General features: G+C 44.0%; 4 protein-coding genes across 6 annotated transcripts; 3 read left to right on the top strand and 1 right to left on the bottom strand.

Moving 5' to 3' along the window:
* The first annotated feature begins 1,843 nt into the window (after positions 1-1,843).
* LOC132257502 (tubulin beta chain-like) lies at positions 1,844-3,804 on the top strand. Its single transcript, XM_059754435.1, has one exon. It carries the CDS (start codon positions 1,847-1,849, stop codon positions 3,203-3,205), a length of 1,359 nt encoding a protein of 452 aa, XP_059610418.1. The 5' UTR covers positions 1,844-1,846; the 3' UTR covers positions 3,206-3,804.
* Positions 3,745-4,936, top strand: LOC132257780 (uncharacterized). The gene is made up of 3 exons (XM_059754811.1): positions 3,745-4,027; positions 4,089-4,500; positions 4,559-4,936. Exons 1-3 carry the CDS (start codon positions 3,745-3,747, stop codon positions 4,776-4,778), a joined length of 915 nt encoding a protein of 304 aa, XP_059610794.1. The 3' UTR covers positions 4,779-4,936.
* Positions 4,937-5,044: 108 nt separating this feature from the next.
* On the top strand, positions 5,045-20,486 carry LOC132257442 (ceramide transfer protein-like). 3 transcript variants are annotated; one of them, XM_059754334.1, is made up of 8 exons: positions 5,045-5,289; positions 5,370-5,648; positions 7,709-8,007; positions 8,957-9,193; positions 9,263-9,323; positions 13,791-14,241; positions 18,949-19,154; positions 19,580-20,486. In XM_059754334.1, the coding sequence occupies exons 2-8, from the start codon at positions 5,439-5,441 to the stop codon at positions 19,838-19,840; spliced, it is 1,725 nt and encodes a 574-aa protein (XP_059610317.1). In that variant the 5' UTR covers positions 5,045-5,289; positions 5,370-5,438; the 3' UTR covers positions 19,841-20,486. The 3 variants fall into 3 exon arrangements, with proteins under 3 accessions (XP_059610317.1, XP_059610316.1, XP_059610318.1); XM_059754333.1 differs by having other exon boundaries at positions 5,045-5,648; XM_059754335.1 differs by lacking the exons at positions 5,045-5,289; positions 5,370-5,648; positions 7,709-8,007; positions 8,957-9,193; positions 9,263-9,323 and adding an exon at positions 11,744-11,988.
* Positions 14,421-18,474, bottom strand: LOC132258734 (mutS protein homolog 4-like). Its single transcript, XM_059756185.1, has 4 exons — positions 18,423-18,474; positions 18,149-18,364; positions 17,617-18,087; positions 14,421-17,557 (listed from the first exon to the last, which is right to left on the bottom strand). Exons 1-4 carry the CDS (start codon positions 18,472-18,474, stop codon positions 14,421-14,423), a joined length of 3,876 nt encoding a protein of 1,291 aa, XP_059612168.1.
* Positions 20,487-20,512: the final 26 nt, after the last annotated feature.

Raw genomic sequence — 20,512 nt, 5'->3', positions numbered from 1 at the left:
TTCCGGCAATTCTGCAAAAGACTTGGCAAAAGAAAATGAGTTCCAATGTTTTTCTAGGTTATGCGACTAATTGTAGTGGAACTAAATAAGTAAATACCAATTTTTGCTCACATCCTAGACATCTTATAATAAGAAGTGAGATTTTACACTTAAAGAATCATACGCGTACATAGAAAACAGTTTTCGAGTTGACCATAACCTCAAAATACTTTTTCGTATGGAAATAATGTTATTTTCAGGACTTTCATGCATTTTACAATTAAACGGAAGAGTTTTGAGCTGTGTTTTGTTGCGAATCCTCTTTTCAATTTGCTTAAAGGACTTGAAGTCTGTCCAGAAATCGTAAATTCAAGTATTTGAGGGACTTAAGCCTGTTCTTGAAACAGAAGAACCCAGATTTCAGACATATTATCTCCCCCTTGACAGAGATTGATTTTAACAGCTTCTTAAATCACGTCAATTTGTCTTTATTCTCACACATCTCTTTAATGTGATTTCGAAGCTTCCATCAGTCTGCCGAGTCTCTCGCCCTCGCGCCGTCTTGTTATCTCATGCAACGCGTTGGCAAATAAATGGCTGCAACCTTGAACTTGTTGCACAACTTCCTCTCGCTCGCGGACGCGATGCCATTAAAGTGTCTCTGTCGGTGCATCCAGCGTCAAGGTGGGTCAATTGAATATTCTGGGGAATTGACACACAAAATTCTGCACAACAGCCACGCTTTTTCCGTTATGATGTCGCCATCGTGCGCATTCTGTGTGTGTTTCTTCGTGGCCATAAAAAAGGTACCTAACTCTCCAGTGCCAATAGATATCCAATAAAATTCACCAATAATCACTTTAAGCTAATTGTGATACGAATTTATAATGCGCATCCGCAACACTCTGTCAATGCAATTGTGCGACCCAGAAATTTCGCTTCTACAGTTTTTCCTTCTACTTCGTCAAAATTTCATTTTCTTCTTAATCTCAATCCACACTAGACTCATTAGTGTCTGGGATATCATCAAAACCGGAACGTAAGTCTTCCTCCTCGGCCGTAAATTCATCACTTGAGCACCTGATGCATCTCTGAGTCACTGATCAATGGCATTCTCGCCGTTTTGTCGTCACGTTTGCACAGAATCATCTTCAGAGTTGATTTCACGCTAGATTGAGAGCTCATCTTCCTTCTCGGTTTCATTTGAATTGATTCTTCAGTTGTGCCACTTTCAGTCAAGAATTTGCTATTATGCATATTTTCTCTGATCGAAGTACAGTTTGATGAGAAGATGCAGAAATTGACCTGCAAAATTCAATTCTATTGTTGATATTCAAACCAATAAGAGGCTAAAATCGCTAAAATCTGTACAATTGCCTTAATTACTGCTTAACTTCAAGCAGTTTCCCGCATTTTTGGACAGATTTTCATATTTATTTCTATGCTTAAAGTACGTAGATTAGTGAGGAAAGAAGCTTCCAAGAAAATAACACCATTTTTGGGAAAATATTTTCCCCTTGAGCACAGCAAGGATGAGAATTAGCGCCACTGGCGCCCAGCATTTAAACTATGAATCCATCAAGCATCAATTCTGGCGCGAAAGTTTCCCACGTCTTCCCGAGATGTGCAGTATAGAATCTTCTGGGCGCTTTCTCGCCATTCTTGGCCACTGAAACCCGTTCTCGGTTTCCTCATTGTCCGCAAAAAGTGGTTTCCTTTGTGGGTCAATAGGAAAGTTGAGTTTCTCCGATCTCTGGAGACTTTTCTGGAATTTAGCACAGCGAATCTGAGTAGCCAGTGAGACGCAAAAGCATCTGTTCGGTGAATTTTCACGCTGATTTTTTTTCTGTCGAAAAACTCTGGAGAAATGAGGGAAATTCTGCATCTTCAAGCTGGCCAGTGTGGCAATCAGATTGGTGTGAAGTTCTGGGAGGTGATTTCGGATGAGCACGGGATTCTGGCTGATGGGAAGTTCGCGGGCGACACGGATCTGCAGCAGGAGCGGCTGAATGTGTACTACAACGAGTCCACGTGTGGAAATTACGTGCCGCGCGCCGTGATGGTGGACTTGGAGCCCGGCACGATGGACTCCGTGCGCAGCAGCGCCTTCGGCGGCCTCTTCCGGCCGGACAACTTCATCTTCGGGCAGTCCGGCGCGGGCAACAACTGGGCCAAGGGACACTACACCGAGGGCGCCGAGCTGGCGGACTCGGTGCTGGACGTGGTGCGTCGCGAGGCGGAGGCGTGCGACTGCCTGCAGGGCTTCCAGCTGACGCACTCCCTGGGCGGCGGCACGGGCTCCGGCATGGGCACGCTGCTCATCTCGAAGATCCGCGAGGAGTATCCGGACAGGATCATGAACACCTTCTCGGTGGTGCCGTCGCCGAAGGTCTCTGACACCGTCGTGGAGCCGTACAACACCACGCTGAGCATCCATCAGCTGGTGGAGAACACCGACGAGACGTTCTGCATGGACAACGAGGCGCTGTACGACATCTGCTTCCGCACGCTGAAGCTGCAGACGCCGACGTACAGTGATCTCAATCATCTGGTCTCGATGACGATGTCCGGCATCACGACGTGCCTGCGATTTCCCGGCCAGCTGAATGCCGATCTGCGGAAGTTGGCCGTGAATATGGTTCCCTTTCCGCGCCTGCACTTCTTCGTGCCGGGATTTGCGCCGCTGACAGCGCGTGGGGATCAGCAATTCCGCGCCATCACGATTCCCGAGCTCACGCAGCAGATGTTCGACGCCAAGAACATGATGACGGCGTGTGATCCGCGCCACGGACGCTATCTCACCGTGGCGGCGATCTTCCGCGGACGGATGAGCATGAAGGAAGTGGACGAGCAGATGCTGAACATCCAGAACAAGAACAGCAGCTACTTCGTGGAGTGGATCCCGAACAACTGCAAGACGGCGGTGTGTGACATTCCGCCGCGTGGCCTGAAGCTGTGCGCCACGTTCATCGGCAACACCACGGCCATCCAGGAGATCTTCCGGCGCGTGTCGGAGCAGTTCACGTCCATGTTCAGGCGCAAGGCCTTCCTGCACTGGTACATGGGCGAGGGAATGGACGAGATGGAGTTCTCCGAGGCGGAGAACAACATGAATGATCTCATCAGCGAGTATCAGCAGTACCAGGAAGCGGGAATGCAGGATCAGGACTTCGAGGGGGGCGAGGAGGAGGAAGAGGAGGAGACTTTCGTTAAAACTGAAAATTAATCATTGACACATCATCCTGACCTACAAATTGTTCGTTCTGTCGCACTTTGTGTGCAAATAAATTTCACACTTTTGCTTTCAACTCACGGTGAGAAATCTCTTGCATCCCAAAGGGGAAAATATCAGTGGAAGTTTGAGGAAGAGTTGAAATATTGGTAATTTTTTTTTACACTGAAAAGCTACGGTTTTTAAGCCACTTCTTGAGATGAAAAAGCCTAAATTAGATTACAATAAAATGGATAAAATTCTTCAGACAGACTTGAGGCAGATTTTCTCCCCCTTGGCGCGTCCGTTGGAGTTCAATGATCTCAGCCAGAAGCGGAGAGGATCTTTTATCTTGTCGGTCGGCGCTTTTCGAGCGAGAGAAAAGTGAAAGGAGAGACGGAATTGTGTCTCAATTGGGAATTGAGAGCAGTGTTTATTATGCCCAGATGATCGTGATTTTCACCTGTGATCGTGAGGCGATTCATTCATGATCTTGAGGAGTGCATAATAAGATGTTATCTCGCTCTCTTTTTCAGCTCAAAGAGTGAGACAGAATGGAGGCGCGCTGGCGATGGTTACCGCTCGTGATTGTGCTGATTGTGTGGCAAGTCAGATCGCAGGAGGTGAAGGACATCGAGGCGGAGAGAGAAGGAGTGCCGGAAGGGGACGCCAAGCCACATTCCAGACAGAAGCGTCTGATCTGGATCACAGAGGATGGACGATTGGCTCTGCCGCCAGGAACTTCTCTGACAATTTCACCCACTCTGGCCTTGCCGCTAATCCGACATCCTCCGCCAGGATTCTTCTCCAACATCACCATCAGTTTGCCTCTGACCAGTAAGATTTTCCTGGGTTTTTTTCTCGTCTGTTTTCCTGACATTTTGTCTTTTGTGCACAGTTGATTTCGACAAATTGGGCCTCACGGACAATGAAAATCCCCTCGGTGTGCTGCCCAATGTGTTTGCCAGATCAATGGGCAGAGCCACAGGCATGATTCTCTCCAACTACATCTCGTCCTACATGAAGGGACGCAAGAGGAGGGAAGCTGAGGCGACAGAGGATAAATCCTCACCTTTCAAAATCACAATGATGGACGGAGAAGCGGATGATTTTCCACCTGAACTCCCGGAGAAGCACAAATTCATCTTTCACGGTGGCGAAAGAGCTCTCTTATATGTGGCTCTTGAGGATCTTCTCGGCACTTTTGGGCTGGATGGCAAGGCGTGCATTTTGAGAGCGATCTGCGAAGTTCACTCACGGAAACTTCACAACTTTGGACTGTTTGGAGAGATTGTGAAGCTCTTTCTCACGTGAGTTCTCATTATTCAAGTCACTCGAAGCATTTTCACTGATTTTCCCTGCTTTCAGTGCCTCCAAGAGTCCCTTTTCGCACCTCCTGGACGAATACGTGACGGCGCAACGGGTCGGCGAGGGCGTTTTGGGGCCGGGCGAGTGCTTTCCGTACTACAAAAAGTGCCCCAAGAGTATCTTCAGGAGTAGCATAGATCACAAATACCAAAACTACAAGGAGGAGGAGAGCAGCGCAGAGAATGATGTTCATACACACGATTTTAGTCAATTCATGTAGCACGCGCGCGTGTGCTTTATAGAAAAGCTCTCCAAAAATCTATCGTTGCACTGTGGCCATATTGGCTGGGAGATGCACAACTTTATAGTCACGATCGAAGGCCATCAATTTCTTTTTATTGTACACACACTTCAGATGAATTTTCTTGTGTAATAAAGATCGCATGTGGATGAAAGTCGTTGAGCTTTTTCTTTTGGCGCTTCAATTTCGAACGGTTGTGCTGTTGGAGGGTTTTTTTCTTTCGCACTCGAGCATCTTCGAATCTGGAAGTCCGAAGGCGCGTTGCGCGTGTGTGTGTGTGTTGTGTCAAAATAATCGAGAAAATTTTGCGTGAAAAAAGTTTTCTCTTCACTTTTCGTGGGTTTTCTCGCCCAAATTGGTCGGTGTGGATTTGACGCGGAGGTGGAAATTGATTGTCCCGATAGTGCTGGTGCGGTTGCGAGTGGCGGAAGAGTGGGAAAACAGGGCTGGAAAGTGGTGTGATGTGCGATTGAATTGGTGGCACCCTTTGGTACGTGCAATCTCGCGGAGTGACTGGCGAGCGCCCCCTTGCGCCGCCGAAGATGAGAAAGTGCCACTTCCTCTCCCCAGTGCCCAGTGGATTCTCGGGAGCGCGCGCGAACGTCCCAGTCGAGTCATCGCTGCCCAGGAAGCCGCGCCATGGCTGAGGACTACTCGGCGCAGAGCAACAGCGATGAGTCAGACACGCCGGAGCTGAAGGGATATCTGTCCAAGTGGACCAACTACATCCACGGCTGGCAGCCCAGGTTCATCGTGCTGAAGGATGGCACGCTGTCGTACTACAAGAGCGAGCAGGAGAGCGACTTCGGCTGTCGCGGGGCGATCAGCCTCCAGAAGGCCACAATCAAGGTGAGAGAGCGCGGGAATTCCCGCCGCTCCCGCGCGCACAGCCGCACAATCAGGGCTGTGGGCGCGCCGCCGAGCGCCGCACGGGCGGAAATGCGAGAATGGCCATCGTAAAATCCAACGGCCGCGCCAGTCACCCTTCGCGATGCCTCCCAATCGCCCATCAATTGCTCTACAGACAGATTCTCGCGCTCGGCACGCAACGCCGGTGTGCTGGTGAGGCAGTAAAAATCCCCTAATCATGGGCCGCTTCGTGAGGAGTCATCCGCGCGTCCCATGCCAAGTGGCTCGACTCAAAACGCCGCCCTCGAATCCGCAGCATTCCATCGTCTGAGAAATCTCCACTTTTACGACATTCGCATTTGCATGCGACGGAATTAATTGAATTATATTTCGCTCGTTTGGACACTCGTTCGAGTGATTCATCATCAGTGTTGTGTGTCAATTTGTACACTTGAATTCCTCAATATAGCACAAATGATTCTTGCGCATTTGTGGAATCATCGCGGCAAAAAATTGTTCATAAATCATCTGGTTTTATTGGCAAAGATAAATGGAAATTGGCGGAATTGTGAAAGTGTATCGCATTAATAAAATGATATTCACATCATATCTTCTGCATGAAGGGAAGAGAAATTGCACTTTTGACTGTCTTCTAAACTGCTTTCATTGATGAAGCTAAGAAGGGATGATTTTATGGGGAGAATGTCGATTTTAAATAGAGAAAAATAGTCTTTTTCAAATTCTATAAAGCTTGGGTTCAATTCTGAGCAACAGATTTTATGTTTTGATGTGTTTTCGCTTGATATTTCACAATATGTCATGTCAAAATGATGTTTTTGACGTTTAATTGAACCTTTTTCGACGCGATTTCCACATTTCTAAAGATAATTTTCGGCTTCATTCATATTCTAACGACATTTTTTGGTTGATGACAGGTTTGACATCTGTCATCTGTCCATGCTGGCCAATTGACAAGTGCTTTGGAGGATAATTTTTGGTTAATTCCGAATTAAAAATAAACAAATTAACTTTTTTGATGATTTTTACGCGAAATGTAAGATATTGGTCATTGTCTTTGGCCACAAAGTGCTTTCTAGTGCTGAATTATTTCAATTGAGAAGTTTAATTGTCGAATTCGATTCTTTTCTGCTAACACGATAACATGTGTTAAGCGTCACACGTCACACAATGTGAGTGGGAATGAGTTTCTCCTTTATTCCGGTCGGGAATTGATCCTAATTTCGGTAAAAACTAAAAAATTTGAAGCTGATATTGAGACTCAGCGTTAACACTGTTGCATGGCGTGTGCGATCTTGAGTTAATCGAATGTTGGCTGAAGAATATTTTCTCCAAAAGCCTCCAATTGCCTTTGATGTTGTGTACTTGGAGAGCCTTATCTCTCTCTGGGTGGCACTTTATCGCTGAAGAGAGACGCGCAATTGAGAGTGAGTGGAAGAAAAAATGAGTAATCAGCACTTGGAAAAGTTTTTATTTTCCTTCTCGGCCAGCGTTTTGCTTCGCCAATTTGGCCAATTGGCCGAATAAAAGGCCACTGCGAAGGGGGGGTGAAAATGTTGCGAATTCTCCGGCTGAATTGTTTACGAGAGAATGCTGTTGTGGGTGTGTTTTGTGTGGCTGTGTGCGTGTCGTGTGGATTTATGATGGAATGCTGCGTGGAGGAGAAGAAGAGTGAGGCATTGATTGGGATTTATTGATCAATTTTCCATATGGGAGAATGTTTTCCGATGCCGTGAGCGTGTGTGTGTGAGTGTGTGTAAATGTTTTGGCTTGTTATATGTCTCTATCATCAATTTATCAATTATCTCGTTCAATTTCTGGGATGTTTCTCGCGTGTGTGATTTACCAGTATTGCAGCTATTTCGGTACATGTTTTGTGTAGCTGCCTTCGTGCCAATCACGCGCGCGGCAATGAAACTCTGAGGGCAAATCTCTCTTCATTCACACAATTTCCACAATTATTTCCCAATTTCATGCATGAATTTCAAGCTTGGAGAGGAAATTGTTGACGAATCTCTGTTCTTTTCTTCCTTCCTCTGCAGTCGCATGAGTTCGATGAGTGTCGCTTCGATGTGTCCATCAGCAACTGCGTGTGGTATCTGCGGGCGGAGAATCCGGAGGACAAGACGCACTGGATCGAAGTGCTGCAGAGCTACAAGACGGACACGAGCAGCGACGTGTCGCTGAGGCGCCACGGAAGCTCCGTGTCCCTGCAATCCACCACACTGTCCACGGCCAGCGGCAGCAGCCTGAAGCGCGCCAACAGGAATCTGCGCGAGAAGCTGCACGAGATTGAGACGTTCAAAGACATTCTCTACGGCCAAATTGAAACGCTTCAAAGGTGAGAAATTGTGTGTTGTGTGTCTTGGCTAAAAGTGTGTCGCGGGAATTCTCGTCGATCTCGAGAGTTTTTAGGCATTAAAATTCATTTATTAACTCCTTTTCATATTTCGTAAATGCTCCTCTGTCACAATTTAAGAAGGTTTGTGTCTCATTCTACCATCAAAGTGTTGTTCAATTGTCAGTGTTTTTTTGTATTTATGTGGTTGGAAAATGGATTTTTCTTTCTACAATTGGTGGAAGAAAGACTGTTAAAAATAAGCAAAATCATGATCTAACAGAAGAAATTAGTTCTTAAGAGTTGAAGATCATTTTCTGACCTTTCCAAAATGTCATTGTTTTTGAAAATCCGTGGAAAAATAGCGATGTTATGAATATATTTCATTCGGAAAAAGGAGTTTGTCAAAATACCTTTGAAAAACAGGTAAAAACGTGCTCTGATACAAATAATATGTTCCAGAGAGTTATAGGTTGCAGAATTACCTTTCCAAAATGCTATGAATTTTGAAAATCCGAGGAAAATTTAGTGTTTTTTGAGTACATTTTGATAACATTGTAAAAAATTGTTATTTAGACCATTTTGCAATAATTTGTCACCTTTTATATCTTCGGAAGTGTTGTAGAATATGAAATTCTCTTTCCAAATCAGTGTTATTTTCGGCAATTGAGATAAAATTGTGGAATGCAAAATGTCTCAAAAGACAATGTAAATATTCATCAAATTGAGTTGTATTTGAGCACTTTTAGTGAAATAAAGCATTTTCTTGCCATGTTTAGATATGAAAACACTGTTCATAATTGTTAGAATTTAGAATTCTTCCCTCGAATGTTGTGTTGTTTAATCAATCTTCAGGTCTTTTTCTCTCTGTGAATTTCTGTCCTCTTTCTCAGTGATTGTTTGGGTGTGCTTAATGGGTTTTTAATGGTGTATTTTGTGTGGATTCTTGCAGGTATTTCGATGCTTGTGCCGAGATCAATGGCCAGAGAGATGGACAACCACTGGAGATGGTTGACGGATTGCGTCCGATTGACTTTAAGGGTGAAGCCATAACATTCCGAGCCACAACAGCTGGTGTTCTGTCCACACTTCAGCACTGTCTCGAGATGATTGCCCAGCGAGATGACAGTTGGCGGAGGAAACTCGATCGGGAGATTGAGAAGAGGAAGAGACTTGAGGATCTCTACAGGTTAGAGAGAGAGAGAGAAATTTGTACAGGCATCACAGGATTTTGCTAACTATTGTTACTGCTTTGCAGACAAGTGAAGGAGAGACTCGAGAGAGTGAGAAATTCATCCCTTCCTGGCCCTGACATGGAGGTGAGTTTGATGACAGACGATCCGCGCACGCTTGATTTATTTGCATGCGGAATTGCGCGACAATGAAGTGTGCAAAAAGGCAGCACTTGTAGTAAAAATCTATTGTCAATATTTTCCCATCCATTTCCCATGGCTTTTTCGTCAATGCAGAAGAAAGAGGAGTCAAAGTGAAATGGACATTATGTAAGCGGCGCTGTCGCGTGCACGCGAGAGAGAGAAAGAGATGAATGTGTGTGGAGATTCATATGAAAGAATCCACTTTATATGATGTGTGGTGACATCAATTTTATGACCCTCTCAATAACTTTCTTGATGTCCCCGCGAAGAGTGTGAGAGGGAAACAGGTGTGAGTGGATCAAATTGCATATACGTGAAATTACGGCCTTTGCTTTACTCTCGCTTTCCGCGATGGAAAAAATAAAATTGATTTGCAGACTCAAGTGATGCCAAAGACACACATTTTATGCAAATTTATTCACATGTGAAAGCAATTGTGGAGACAAAAAGATGTTAAAATAATATTTATGAGGCTTTTCTCCCTCTTTTTCACGAAAAAATGTGTGTTTCGCTCACAGCTTTGAAAAGAAGGTGGGAAGAAAGACGTTAGATTGTCGCTGTCAATTGCGTGATTCGATCTGAAGAGAGTGAAAAAGGCAAAAATGTCTCTTTCTTCACTCGCGGAGTTTGAGATGAAAGAGAGATGACAAGAAGCGGTAGCGAAAGAGAGGCGAAATGTGGTGGAAAATGTGTAGTTTTGGAAGTCAGTGTGTCAGTGTTGATCACTTTTGGGAGTCAAAGCACGCATTTTCCATGACATAACTCTGCGTTTAACCCACTTGACGTAATGTTGAGGCGCACAAGATTGACTTATATTGCATCTAATGCGTGGGGAGGGAAAAAGAGAGGATTTGTCGATATTTGTTTGCTCTTTTTTGACATTGGTTTGTGGTGGATTTTATTTTCTTGTAAATTAATCTTTTAATTGGTCATTGAGACACAGCCGAAAAAATTGGGTGAAGAATTTGGTGGTAAAAGGAGCGCGAAATATGCTGAAATCCTAAAGCTTTCTATGTGCAACGATTTTTTTGCTCAATGCGGGAATTTTAAATTGAAAAACCTAAAAAAAAGACGAAAATTTAGGGGAAAGGAGAGTAATTTAGCTGCTGAAATTCACTTAAAACGCCTGAAATCTTTAATGATCTTGACTTCATTGGAAAGCTGTTGCAAAGCCCTAGAAACTTAATTAAACAACTGAAATTCATTTAACTACCACAAGAGGCGCTTATGTCGATGAGAGAATTCTCAAAATTTCAAAGTAAAAAATTCCCACTAAAACTATATAATGTGTTAAAGAATTTAAAACAGTTTTTGGTATTCTGGACTACAAATGTAAGCGTTAAATTTGCAAATATGTTTAAAATTTCACCAAATTCATTCACATTAGATAAAAATATTTGCAATTCCGATAGACACATGTGTTAAATCGTTTTGTACCGCCTTAACATGTTATTTTCAAATGATCTTCAAAGGTTTTTCAGGGGAACATAAAAGATTTCTGCATGTAAATCGAATTCACTATATCAATCGGCAAAAGACCAAGCTCTGCTCAATTGGTATTCCTGGATAGCTTGTGGCGGGCATGCCACTGTCATGGCGGCCTTCTCCTCCCGACGAGATCCTCGCTGTTACCATTATTTGACGATAGTGGCAGCACTGAAGGTGACGCGGAGAAACGCGCGAATCAGTCAGATTTACTGCAATTTCAAATTGCCACATTTTGAATTTAAGCTTCATTTATTAAACAACAAGTGTGTAAAATTGCCCCGTTTTCCCCTAAATGTGGAAGATTTTGACATTGATTGTTATTTCTTGCTCTGCTGAAGAATAAGAGAAAAAAAGCCTCTAAAGAGTTTTTTGGAAAGGTTATAATTTTTGTAGCATTCTACTGAGTTTCAACTAATTGGCAAATCACTCTGAATTATCACATCTAATCTAAATGACAAGTGGTTTATCAATGAGAGCAATTATTTCGTGGCTAATCTCTCGATGAGGCCATAGACTCGATGCTTTTCGAGTCTCTCGCTGTAATCTTCGTTTGACCTCTTGGCATTGACCGTCGCATTCCGAAATTTGATTGTATTTATCGTATTTATCAAATTTTTGTCGCGAATATTAGTGATCAATTGGAGGCAATTGTGGCCAAAAAAAACGGGCTGTCAATTGAATTAGAGATGGTGTTAAAAATTGGTGGCTCTTCGGCGCCCACTCTTGAACTCTTCGGCGCAGTTCAAATCACACACCAAACAAACACTCTGTGATTTCGGCCAGCGCGCGCGGGGGGCGGCGGGGGGCGGCGGAGGAGCGTATCAATGAATGGGTGGTCAGAAAGAGGTGAAAACAATACGGCGAAAAAGTGTCCGGAGTGCCAATGAGAGTCAATATCGCCACGGAGTTAATCAGTTTTGTGTTGGATTTCAATTGGAACGGTCGCGACTGTCCAACTGGAGGCTTTTCAGCAGGTTTTTCTCTCTCTCTCTCGCTGTTCAAATTGGTGTGAATTTCTGTGTTTTGATAAAAAAAGGGGAGAAAAGTGGGAAAACAGTGCAAAATGCCCTCCTTGGCGTCTCTGGGATTGTACAAGAAGGCCTTCAGGAATAGGAAGAATGTAAGTGAAGACATTTTAAGGGGTCAAAGAGCGAATTGCAATGGCTTTTCGGCTAATGTGATGAATTTGCTTAGCCCAAATTGTAGCAAAAGTCTCAGAATTGTGAGCAAAGGAAGTGAAGAGAGTGATTTTCAGTGTTTTTTTCTGACCGCCAAAGAGATTAAACTCGAGCCAAGAATAAATTTCCATGACGGAAATGACGGATATAATTCAATTTTTTGCATCTCCATTCAACTGTCGTTGCTGATAAAATTTAATTATGCGCACTCGAATGATGATGGATGCAAATGATGATGTTGGCTTTCTGTGAGGGAGATTTGATTATGTGGTTTTTCATGTCTGTAGAAATTTGATTTTGAAATTGATACTTTTTTTTTCTCTTCACCAAAAAGATTGTATATTTTGTAAGATTTTCGTGTGCTACTTTTACTCAGAAAAAAATAAGAGAGAAAAATCAACTTATAGATGTCATTAAGATATAAAAAAAAAGGTACAAATGCCACGGAAGAATAAAGTTAATTTCGATTTGGGTTTTATTATATAATAAAACAGTGGCAAAATAGTGGTTTTGCTGGGCATTTTGTAAAGTTCATTTGATGGTGAGAAGAGGGAAAAATGCACAATTGTAACTGATAGGAAATATAAGCGTCAGTCTGTTTGGCCTTATCACACTTTCTCGTTTGCTTCCAATTCCAGTTATCGTGTGAGTCAATTTATTGTGTGTCAAAAGGCAAGATTAAATCTCTTTTGGCGAATAGCATGCAAAAATGTTGGAAAAACTGTGATGAAATTACTCAATGCGATCATGCAAATCCACACATTGTAATTCCATAATTTCTCTTTCATAGTCAAAGGTTGGAAGTTAAAGGAATGCTTGAAGGCAGAAAATGGGTCGTTTAGAGTGTCATTTTTGGCCATGTGAAAGTTTATGTAATTAGACAACATAATTTTTCGTTGATTGCTGAAAATTCAGCATAATAATGTGACTGGCGTGTTGCATAAAAATGTCTTTCTTTGTGTTTAGTCAAGGGGGAGAAAATTTGCCTCAAACTGAAGTTTTCATTCGATATTTTTATATGATAAATTTACTTATTTCACCATAACCTAAAAATATCACGCAGAAATCTTTAAAAACCCTGTTTGAAAGCTTTCTAGAACACAAAATCAACTGCTGAGCTTTGCTAATGAACTCAAAATTGTTCAGAAAGATTCTTGAATTGTCAATTTCTAAGTTTAAATGACTTTTTTTGAGGTTATGTTCGATCTTAGCACAATTTACAGTATTTCTTGGCTTCAAAGATCCAGAATAGCGACTTTTATTGCATGAAAATGCTTAATTTTGTTAATAAACAGCAAATTTTACGACTTAATCATAAGACTTTATGTGCTGAAATCAGTTACATAACCTAGAAAAGCAAAGATATCAATTTTTTCAATTTTTCCTGTGTGAAAATCAAAAGAAATTCAAATAAACGAGCTAATTTGTTAGTAAAATACTTTCTGGGAATGAAATTGTATAAATTTCTGAACATTTTGTAATATTTATCGAAATATTTCCTCCTTGTGTTCAGTCATTTGGTCAGCGGTTTAAGTGTGAGAATTCCTAAAGTATCAGCAGAGTTTTGTTACTGATATGAGATTGTCTTGTCTCGAGCGATGGAACTATTAGAGTTTGTTTACACGTGAAATTCCTCATATTTAAACTATAAATATGTTCTCGGCAAATACAGAACATTTACCATTTGTCAACACATCAGATTGAGAGTCTGTTTGCGATCAAATATCCGCTGTGCCATTTGCAGGAAGGACCTCACTCGACGCTGCCCGAGGATGAGTTCTTCGACGCCGTGGAGTCGGGTCTGGACAAGATGGAGGAGGACACACAGATGCGCGTGCGCCTCAAGCTGCAGTCGCAGCTCAGCTGTCCGGACGCCTATCCGGACGAGGACGCCGTGGCGGCGGTGGACGAGGAGGAGTTCGGCACTGGCGGCGAGGCGCAGACGCACCGGCTGTGGCAGGAGATCGACCACATGTGCGTGGAGCAGCTGAGCCATGCGCGCCAGGGCGTTGGCGAGGGTGGCAATGGGTGGCAGCTGTTCGCCGACGAGGGCGAGATGAAGATGTACAGGCGCGAGGAGGAGGTGAACGGCATGGTGATCGACCCGCTGAAGGCCTGTCACGTCGTCCAGGGCGTCACGGCGCGCGAGATGTGCCACTACTTCTTCAGCCCGGAGTACAGAATGGATTGGGAGAGTGAGTAGAGAAGACAAAGCTTATCAACTGCTTTCCCTATCATGCATGCGCACACATTAAGCCACAAGTGGAGTAATTGGGATTTTCTGGGGAAATTTGAATCATTATCAATCATTTGTTCAACACGCGCATGAAATCATCAACTATTGATTGATCAATTGCTCTTGACAGAGCATTTATTACTTCTTGACACTGTCTTCTAGTTCATAGAGTTTAGCCAAATCCAACACGAGGCGTTCCCTCTTCCTGGGCCTTTCCTCTGCTTCTGCTGACACTGATCCTGAAGATTGCGTCTCCTGGAGAGTTCCAACGTCCGGAAACCAATTGTTCCTCCCGCTTAAGACACTCATTTGGGTCGCTGTGCTTTCCGCACTCACATCCTGACCTGATTTCTCATCACTTCCGCCACTGCTCCTGGACATGGCGTCCTGCATTTGCTGTCGAATCATTAGCTGCTTCACCTCGGGAATGTGTGTGATGCTGGGCTTCATGTGACACTTGGATTTGTCCGGTTTAATGGGCTGAATGGACGACGATTCACTCATTCTTCTGATCACACTCTCGCGATAGCGTTCCATGAAGCTCACGGGAGTTATTTTGCTGATTGAACTCATTGAATCTTCCTTATCACTTGCCTTGTTATCACTGAAATTCCTCTTCCACGGATCACTTGAAGTCTTACTTGGCGGTTTCTTGAAGAAATCTTCACTGTCATGATCTGGAGATTCATCCAATTTGAATCTGGAAGTGCTTGAGTTGAAGAATTCCTCACTATTGTCCTGCGTCAGGACGATTTGCGATGACAAAACCATCTCATATTCACTCTGGATCTCTTCATCATCATCTTCAGTCAGGATATTCACAATTTCACTGCTGTCTTTAGTAGTTCTTCCATCGCGAGATGGACCTGGTGTGCAGAAGAAGTCATCTGAGGATGTCTTCTTGGTCGTGTTGAAGAAATCAACCTCCTTGGCTGCTTGATTTGATGAATTTTCCATGGATTTTGGCTTGAAAGGTGTTCTTAGATTGAAGTTAATCGACGGAGATTTCTTCTGCACTTTAGGCGGGACAATTTCTCTCTCTTCCGGCAATATCTTGGGCGGTGATGAAGTGACTGATGAACTGCTGACGTTGGAAATCTCCCGGATTTGCTCCACTGGAGTGTTTATTATCGATCTAAAGACACTTGTGATGTTGTTAAGATTTCTGTCATTCGTTAAATCCTCACGAATTGACTCAAGATTGAGGGCAACTTTGGATTTACGTGGAAGATTCTCATCACTGACGGTGGAGAAGGATGTATTGAGAACGTCAGGAGCAGATTTTGTCCTCACATTCATGAGAAATTGAGGATCTGCCGTTTCGATGAACTTCTTCAGAATCTTATCCACTTCTTGTCGCACAAAATCCTCTGATGACTCTGAAGTTGATCGGAGAATACTTGCAAGATTAGCATAGAGATCATAAAGTTTCCTCTCATTCTCCAGAGTGTCTTTACAACCAGGCTTCTCAGGATTGTCTTCAAATTCTGCTCTCTCGCTGACACTTTCCAGCTTCTTGTACAATTCCTCTGCCCGCGGAATGACGTGTTTGGGGAATGAAATCTGTCTGGCCAAGGACAATCCGTAGGCTTTCAGCGGCGTCACACCGAGTTTCACTTTGTGCGTGTAATCCAGGACAACTTGACCATTCTCCTGGACATTCTCCGTGGCCTCGAGATAGAGATTGACCATGTTGAAGTGATAATCGGGCAGTTTTGTCAGCTCCTTGAAGTGTGTGGTGAGAAAGATGAAGGGAGATGTGATATTCTGCAGCTTCTTCACATCCTTCGCCGCCTGATCGGGATTTATGACACTTTCTGTGTCACGCTCAAAGTATCTCCCATCGTTGCTGAATCCCTTCAAGCCCGCCAGTTCTTCGCACATTCCCCACGCCCAGATTTTGCCCTCACGTGGATTCGTGCTGCGTCCCAATTCGTCCACAATCACGACGCTGTTCGGCGTGATGTTCCTCAAGATGTAGTTTGTCTGGCGCACTTCGTGATCGAAATTCGACACGCCGCGCTGAACGGTGTCTTCGAAGCCCATGCGGGAGAAGAGTTTGTCGCAGATGCGAAAAGTGGCTTGTGTGGCGGGAACAAAGGCCCCAATCTGTGCCATAATTTGCAGCATTGCCACTGTCTTAATGTACACCGTCTTGCCGCCCATATTCGGTCCGGTGATCATGAAGAAGTTGTAATCCGACGTGGCGCACACGTTATTGGGCACGGGTGAGACGTGATTGTAGCCAAACTCGAGGAATGGATGAATGCCGTCCGTGATCTTGAGTTCAGGGCCAAATGATGGACATGTGTAGCCATCGAGGGTGGCCAAAGTGGCGAAATTCTGAATGAGATCAATCTCCAGAATCACCGCTGTCAGCATATAGAAGCACTCGATGTCCTTGCGAATCTCCACGAGCATATTATCAATCACTTGATTGCTGATGATGAGAATTTCATTGATAACATCGCGAATTCTTCTGTCCAAACTCGCAATTTCGTCATTTCGTAGCAGAATTTTCCCACCACGTCGAGAAATGATGTCAAAGTCCGTCGGAATGTTGGGCGGAGGTTTCTTGGTGTCGAAAGTCAGGATCACATGATAGCCTCTGATGGTGTTGTGAGTCAATTCGAGGGACATTTCGTGTGTTTGACTCAGAGATTTCACGTACGTCTTCAGCTTCTCCAGCAGACAATAGTAGAGACGCCGGGAGATGTCCAGGAAGACATTGCTGCCCTCCTTGACGGCGTGAATGCGCTGGAAGAACTGCTTCTGGCCACGTTCGTGCTGAATATCACTGACAATGTGCTTGTTGATCTCCGCCAAGATGCTGCTGTAGCGCGTGTCCTCCAAACCCTGACGCATCACGTCGAAATTCTTGTGCACCAGCGACGACAGGATGTCATTGAGCTGAGGAATGGCTTCGAGGCAGGATTTGAATGTGATTATGTGACTTATCATCAACTCAGCCGCTCGAATGGCGTCCGTTTGGGAGACAACAACGCAGAGTTTCTGCATTTTGTCCACACTCTTGAACTTCTTCAGCACTTGTCGCAGTGTCTCGAGCAGTGGTTGATTCTCAATGAGCTCCTGCACGGTCTCCTGATACTCCTGGATGTGCTTGACGTCACAGAAGGGCGCCAAGATGCGCGCTCTGAGTGATCTCTTGCCGATGTTTGTGACACATTTGTCCAGGAGTTGATAGAGACAACTGTTTTTGCTCTTTCTCGGCATCAACGAAGCCACCAATTCCAGTCTCTTCGACGTCTCGACGTCTGGGAGAGGGAAAAACAGAGATTAGAGGAAGTTCTGGAGGAAATAACTGAAATCTTACCGATCATCATTGAGCCGTATTTGGCCTCGTAGATAATCTGGAGGCTCTTCGGCGCAAAGACGACACACAGCACTGTCCTGAGATAGCGGAAAAGTCCTCCGGCCGCCGCCAGAGCGTAATACTTCCCTTCCAGGGCCAATTTGACGCTCTGACAGTGCGAGGAGCAGAGCTCATTGATGCTCTCCAGAGCCTCGACGTCGTTGAAGAACTTCCTCATTGCTGGCTTTATCTTCACGCTGGGGAAGGCCTTGAAGATGATCTTCAGGAGCTTGGAGTCCTTCACGAGGCGATCCTCGGTTAGAACTGTGTTCGGCACGATTATCTCAACGGGATCCAGCATTTGGATCTTGATAACTGTTCCTGTGTACCACATATCATCGCTCAGCTGCGATAGAATCAGCGTTGGGGAGTTGATGTCAATGGCAGCGATTCCCACTTCTCCCCGGGCGTTGTTTCTGCCCTCCGTGATGACTGGAAGAGTGAAGAATCGCATGAGAATCTCTCTTGTTGTGTTTCCGGAAGAGTTTCTTACCCAGAATTACGTGAGGTTCGACAGAAGCACTGCTATTTCCTGCTGTTTGACCACTTCCGGGATTTCTTGATGTCTTGCCATGTGGCTTCTTGGCCTCTGCTGCCGGCGGTGGTCTGAGGAATCCTGATCCTGTCTCGGAGAAGAAGTTTTCCAGCATTCCTCGACTCGTGCCGGCTTTCGGCTGTTCACTGATTTCAGGGACATTTCTCGTGTTTCCTGCCAAAATCAACAGGATAAAAGATTGTCGGGCAGCTGAAGAAGGGATTCAACTTACTCTTCACGGGATTTTTGGCGTTGTGAGGTGGTTTTTGTTGGATGAAATTCATGATTTTCTCTCACAAAAGAAGCATCAAAAGTAATCACACGCAATCGCCATATTGGTTTTTGAGGTTTTTGATCAAAGGGCGCCACCTGATGTGGAACATTGAAGTGTATAAAATCCTTTTCGCGGGTTGAAAATCAACCGTTTCGGGAGAATGAAACTATTTTTTTTTTTAATTTCTTACCCCAAAATAGCACAAGAATTGCTTGATTGATTGACCTTAAGCGCTTCTATCATTTATTATCTGTCTCTATCACCTATTTTTGTGCTTTCTTTGTGGCAAATTGCTTTCTCACCTGTCTCGACGTGCTTTTGTTTGTCTCGCACCATCAATTTGGTTTTTTTCCCCCTTCTTCGTGTGTGCTTCGCTGATAAGAATCTCATCGTTTGCCTGATGGGAGAGAAAATTAATTAAGTCTCTTTTTCTAATGTGTGTGTGTTTGTTTGTTTTGTTTTTTTGTCCATCTTGGAAATACAGCCACGCTGGAGAATATGACCATTTTGGAGACAATCTCGCCAGACACTCTGGTCTTTCTGCAGACACACAAGCGCATCTGGCCAGCCAGTCAGCGTGACGCCCTGTTTTGGTCACACATGCGTCGAGTGACGGATGAGGTTGAGGATCCGGACTCTCACGATGCCTGGATTGTCTGCAATCATTCCACAGAGCATGAAACTTATCCGGTAAGTCCGCCATTTGATCCACCATTTTGAACAGCTCTAAAATACATTTTCGTCATTTATTCAGCTTCTTTAGCATGGATTTGCCTCAAATTTCAGTATGTTATTGTTGACCTCAAGACCTTTCTGACGAACCAACGAACTTACGAATCTAGATCCTTCTGGATCCTAGATTTGAGGGTGGAAATCCTGGAAATTAAAATAGCCATAACTTCGCTTTTTATCGTCCGATTTGAATGATTTTGGTGTCATTGGAAAGGTCTTGTGAAACTCTACAAATGTTCATAGATACAGAAGTTTATCTGACCACCGCTAGAGGCGCTAGAGTCTGATGTTTGAAAATTGAGCTGTTTTGATAGCTTATTATTTTCGTCCCTTTTATATGGTGTTTTCCTTACACATTTTCTCCCTGTTTGTCTCTCTTGCAGCCAGCAAATACGGGCAAGTGTGTTCGCATCTATTTAACCGTGATACTGTACTGTCAGACGTACGTCGGCGAGGCGGTGAATGGGAAGGTGTCGAGGAAGGATTTATCGTGCAAGATAACGTATTGCTCGGTGGTGAATCCCGGTGGGTGGGCGCCAGCCACAGTTCTGCGCGCTGTGTACAAAAAAGAGTATCCAAAGTTCCTCAAACGCTTCACGCAATATGTTGTGGATCAGTGCAAAAATAAGCCCATTATGTTCTGAGAGGAGCGATTGTGAGTGAAATGAGCGGATGACGGAGGATTTTGTCACGCGGCGCGAAAGTGGACGTGAAGCTAATGAGGGGGAAAATACACTTCATCTGCCATAAGATTTGAGGATGAGCGAAGAGAGAGAGAGCGTCTTGTGCGAGACCATCAAGAGCGTCACAGAGAGGATGTGCAGAAATGTGGAAACAACAATCGAGAGTGGCCAAGTTTTCGAGGGTGGGAAGAAAAGCGCTACAAAAGTATATAAAAAAAAAACATGTGGGAATGAATGAGCATTTCTTGCTTCTCAATATTTTGATATTTGTTTCTCTATATTTAGGCTTAAGCGGGGATTGGAAAGGAGGAAATGCTGCGATGAAAAGCGGGAGGGAGATGAAAAAGTGTAGGGAAAGATCAATTGTTATTTTGTATAATGTGTAAAATTCTCTTAGGAAAGAAAGAAAGAAAAATAAAGAAAATGTGGAGTCTATTTTAGCGTGAAAGCGTGAAATTGTGAGTAAAGAAATGATATTCATATTAGCTTTTTTTCTATGAATGTAAATTATGTACCTAAGGAAGTATAAAAGAAAAGAGAACATTTGATGAAGAATCCCTTATTAAACTTTTTCGATGTTATACATATATATACATATATATATATATTGAGGAAAAACAACTGGACGGAGAT

The sequence above is a fragment of the Phlebotomus argentipes genome, unplaced genomic scaffold, assembly GCF_947086385.1.
Source record: "Phlebotomus argentipes unplaced genomic scaffold, Phlebotomus argentipes genome assembly scaffold_4, whole genome shotgun sequence".
Classification (NCBI taxonomy): Eukaryota; Metazoa; Arthropoda; class Insecta; order Diptera; family Psychodidae; genus Phlebotomus; species Phlebotomus argentipes.
Note: the sequence above shows the minus strand (reverse complement) of the source record. Positions and strands in the feature narration are given on the sequence as shown.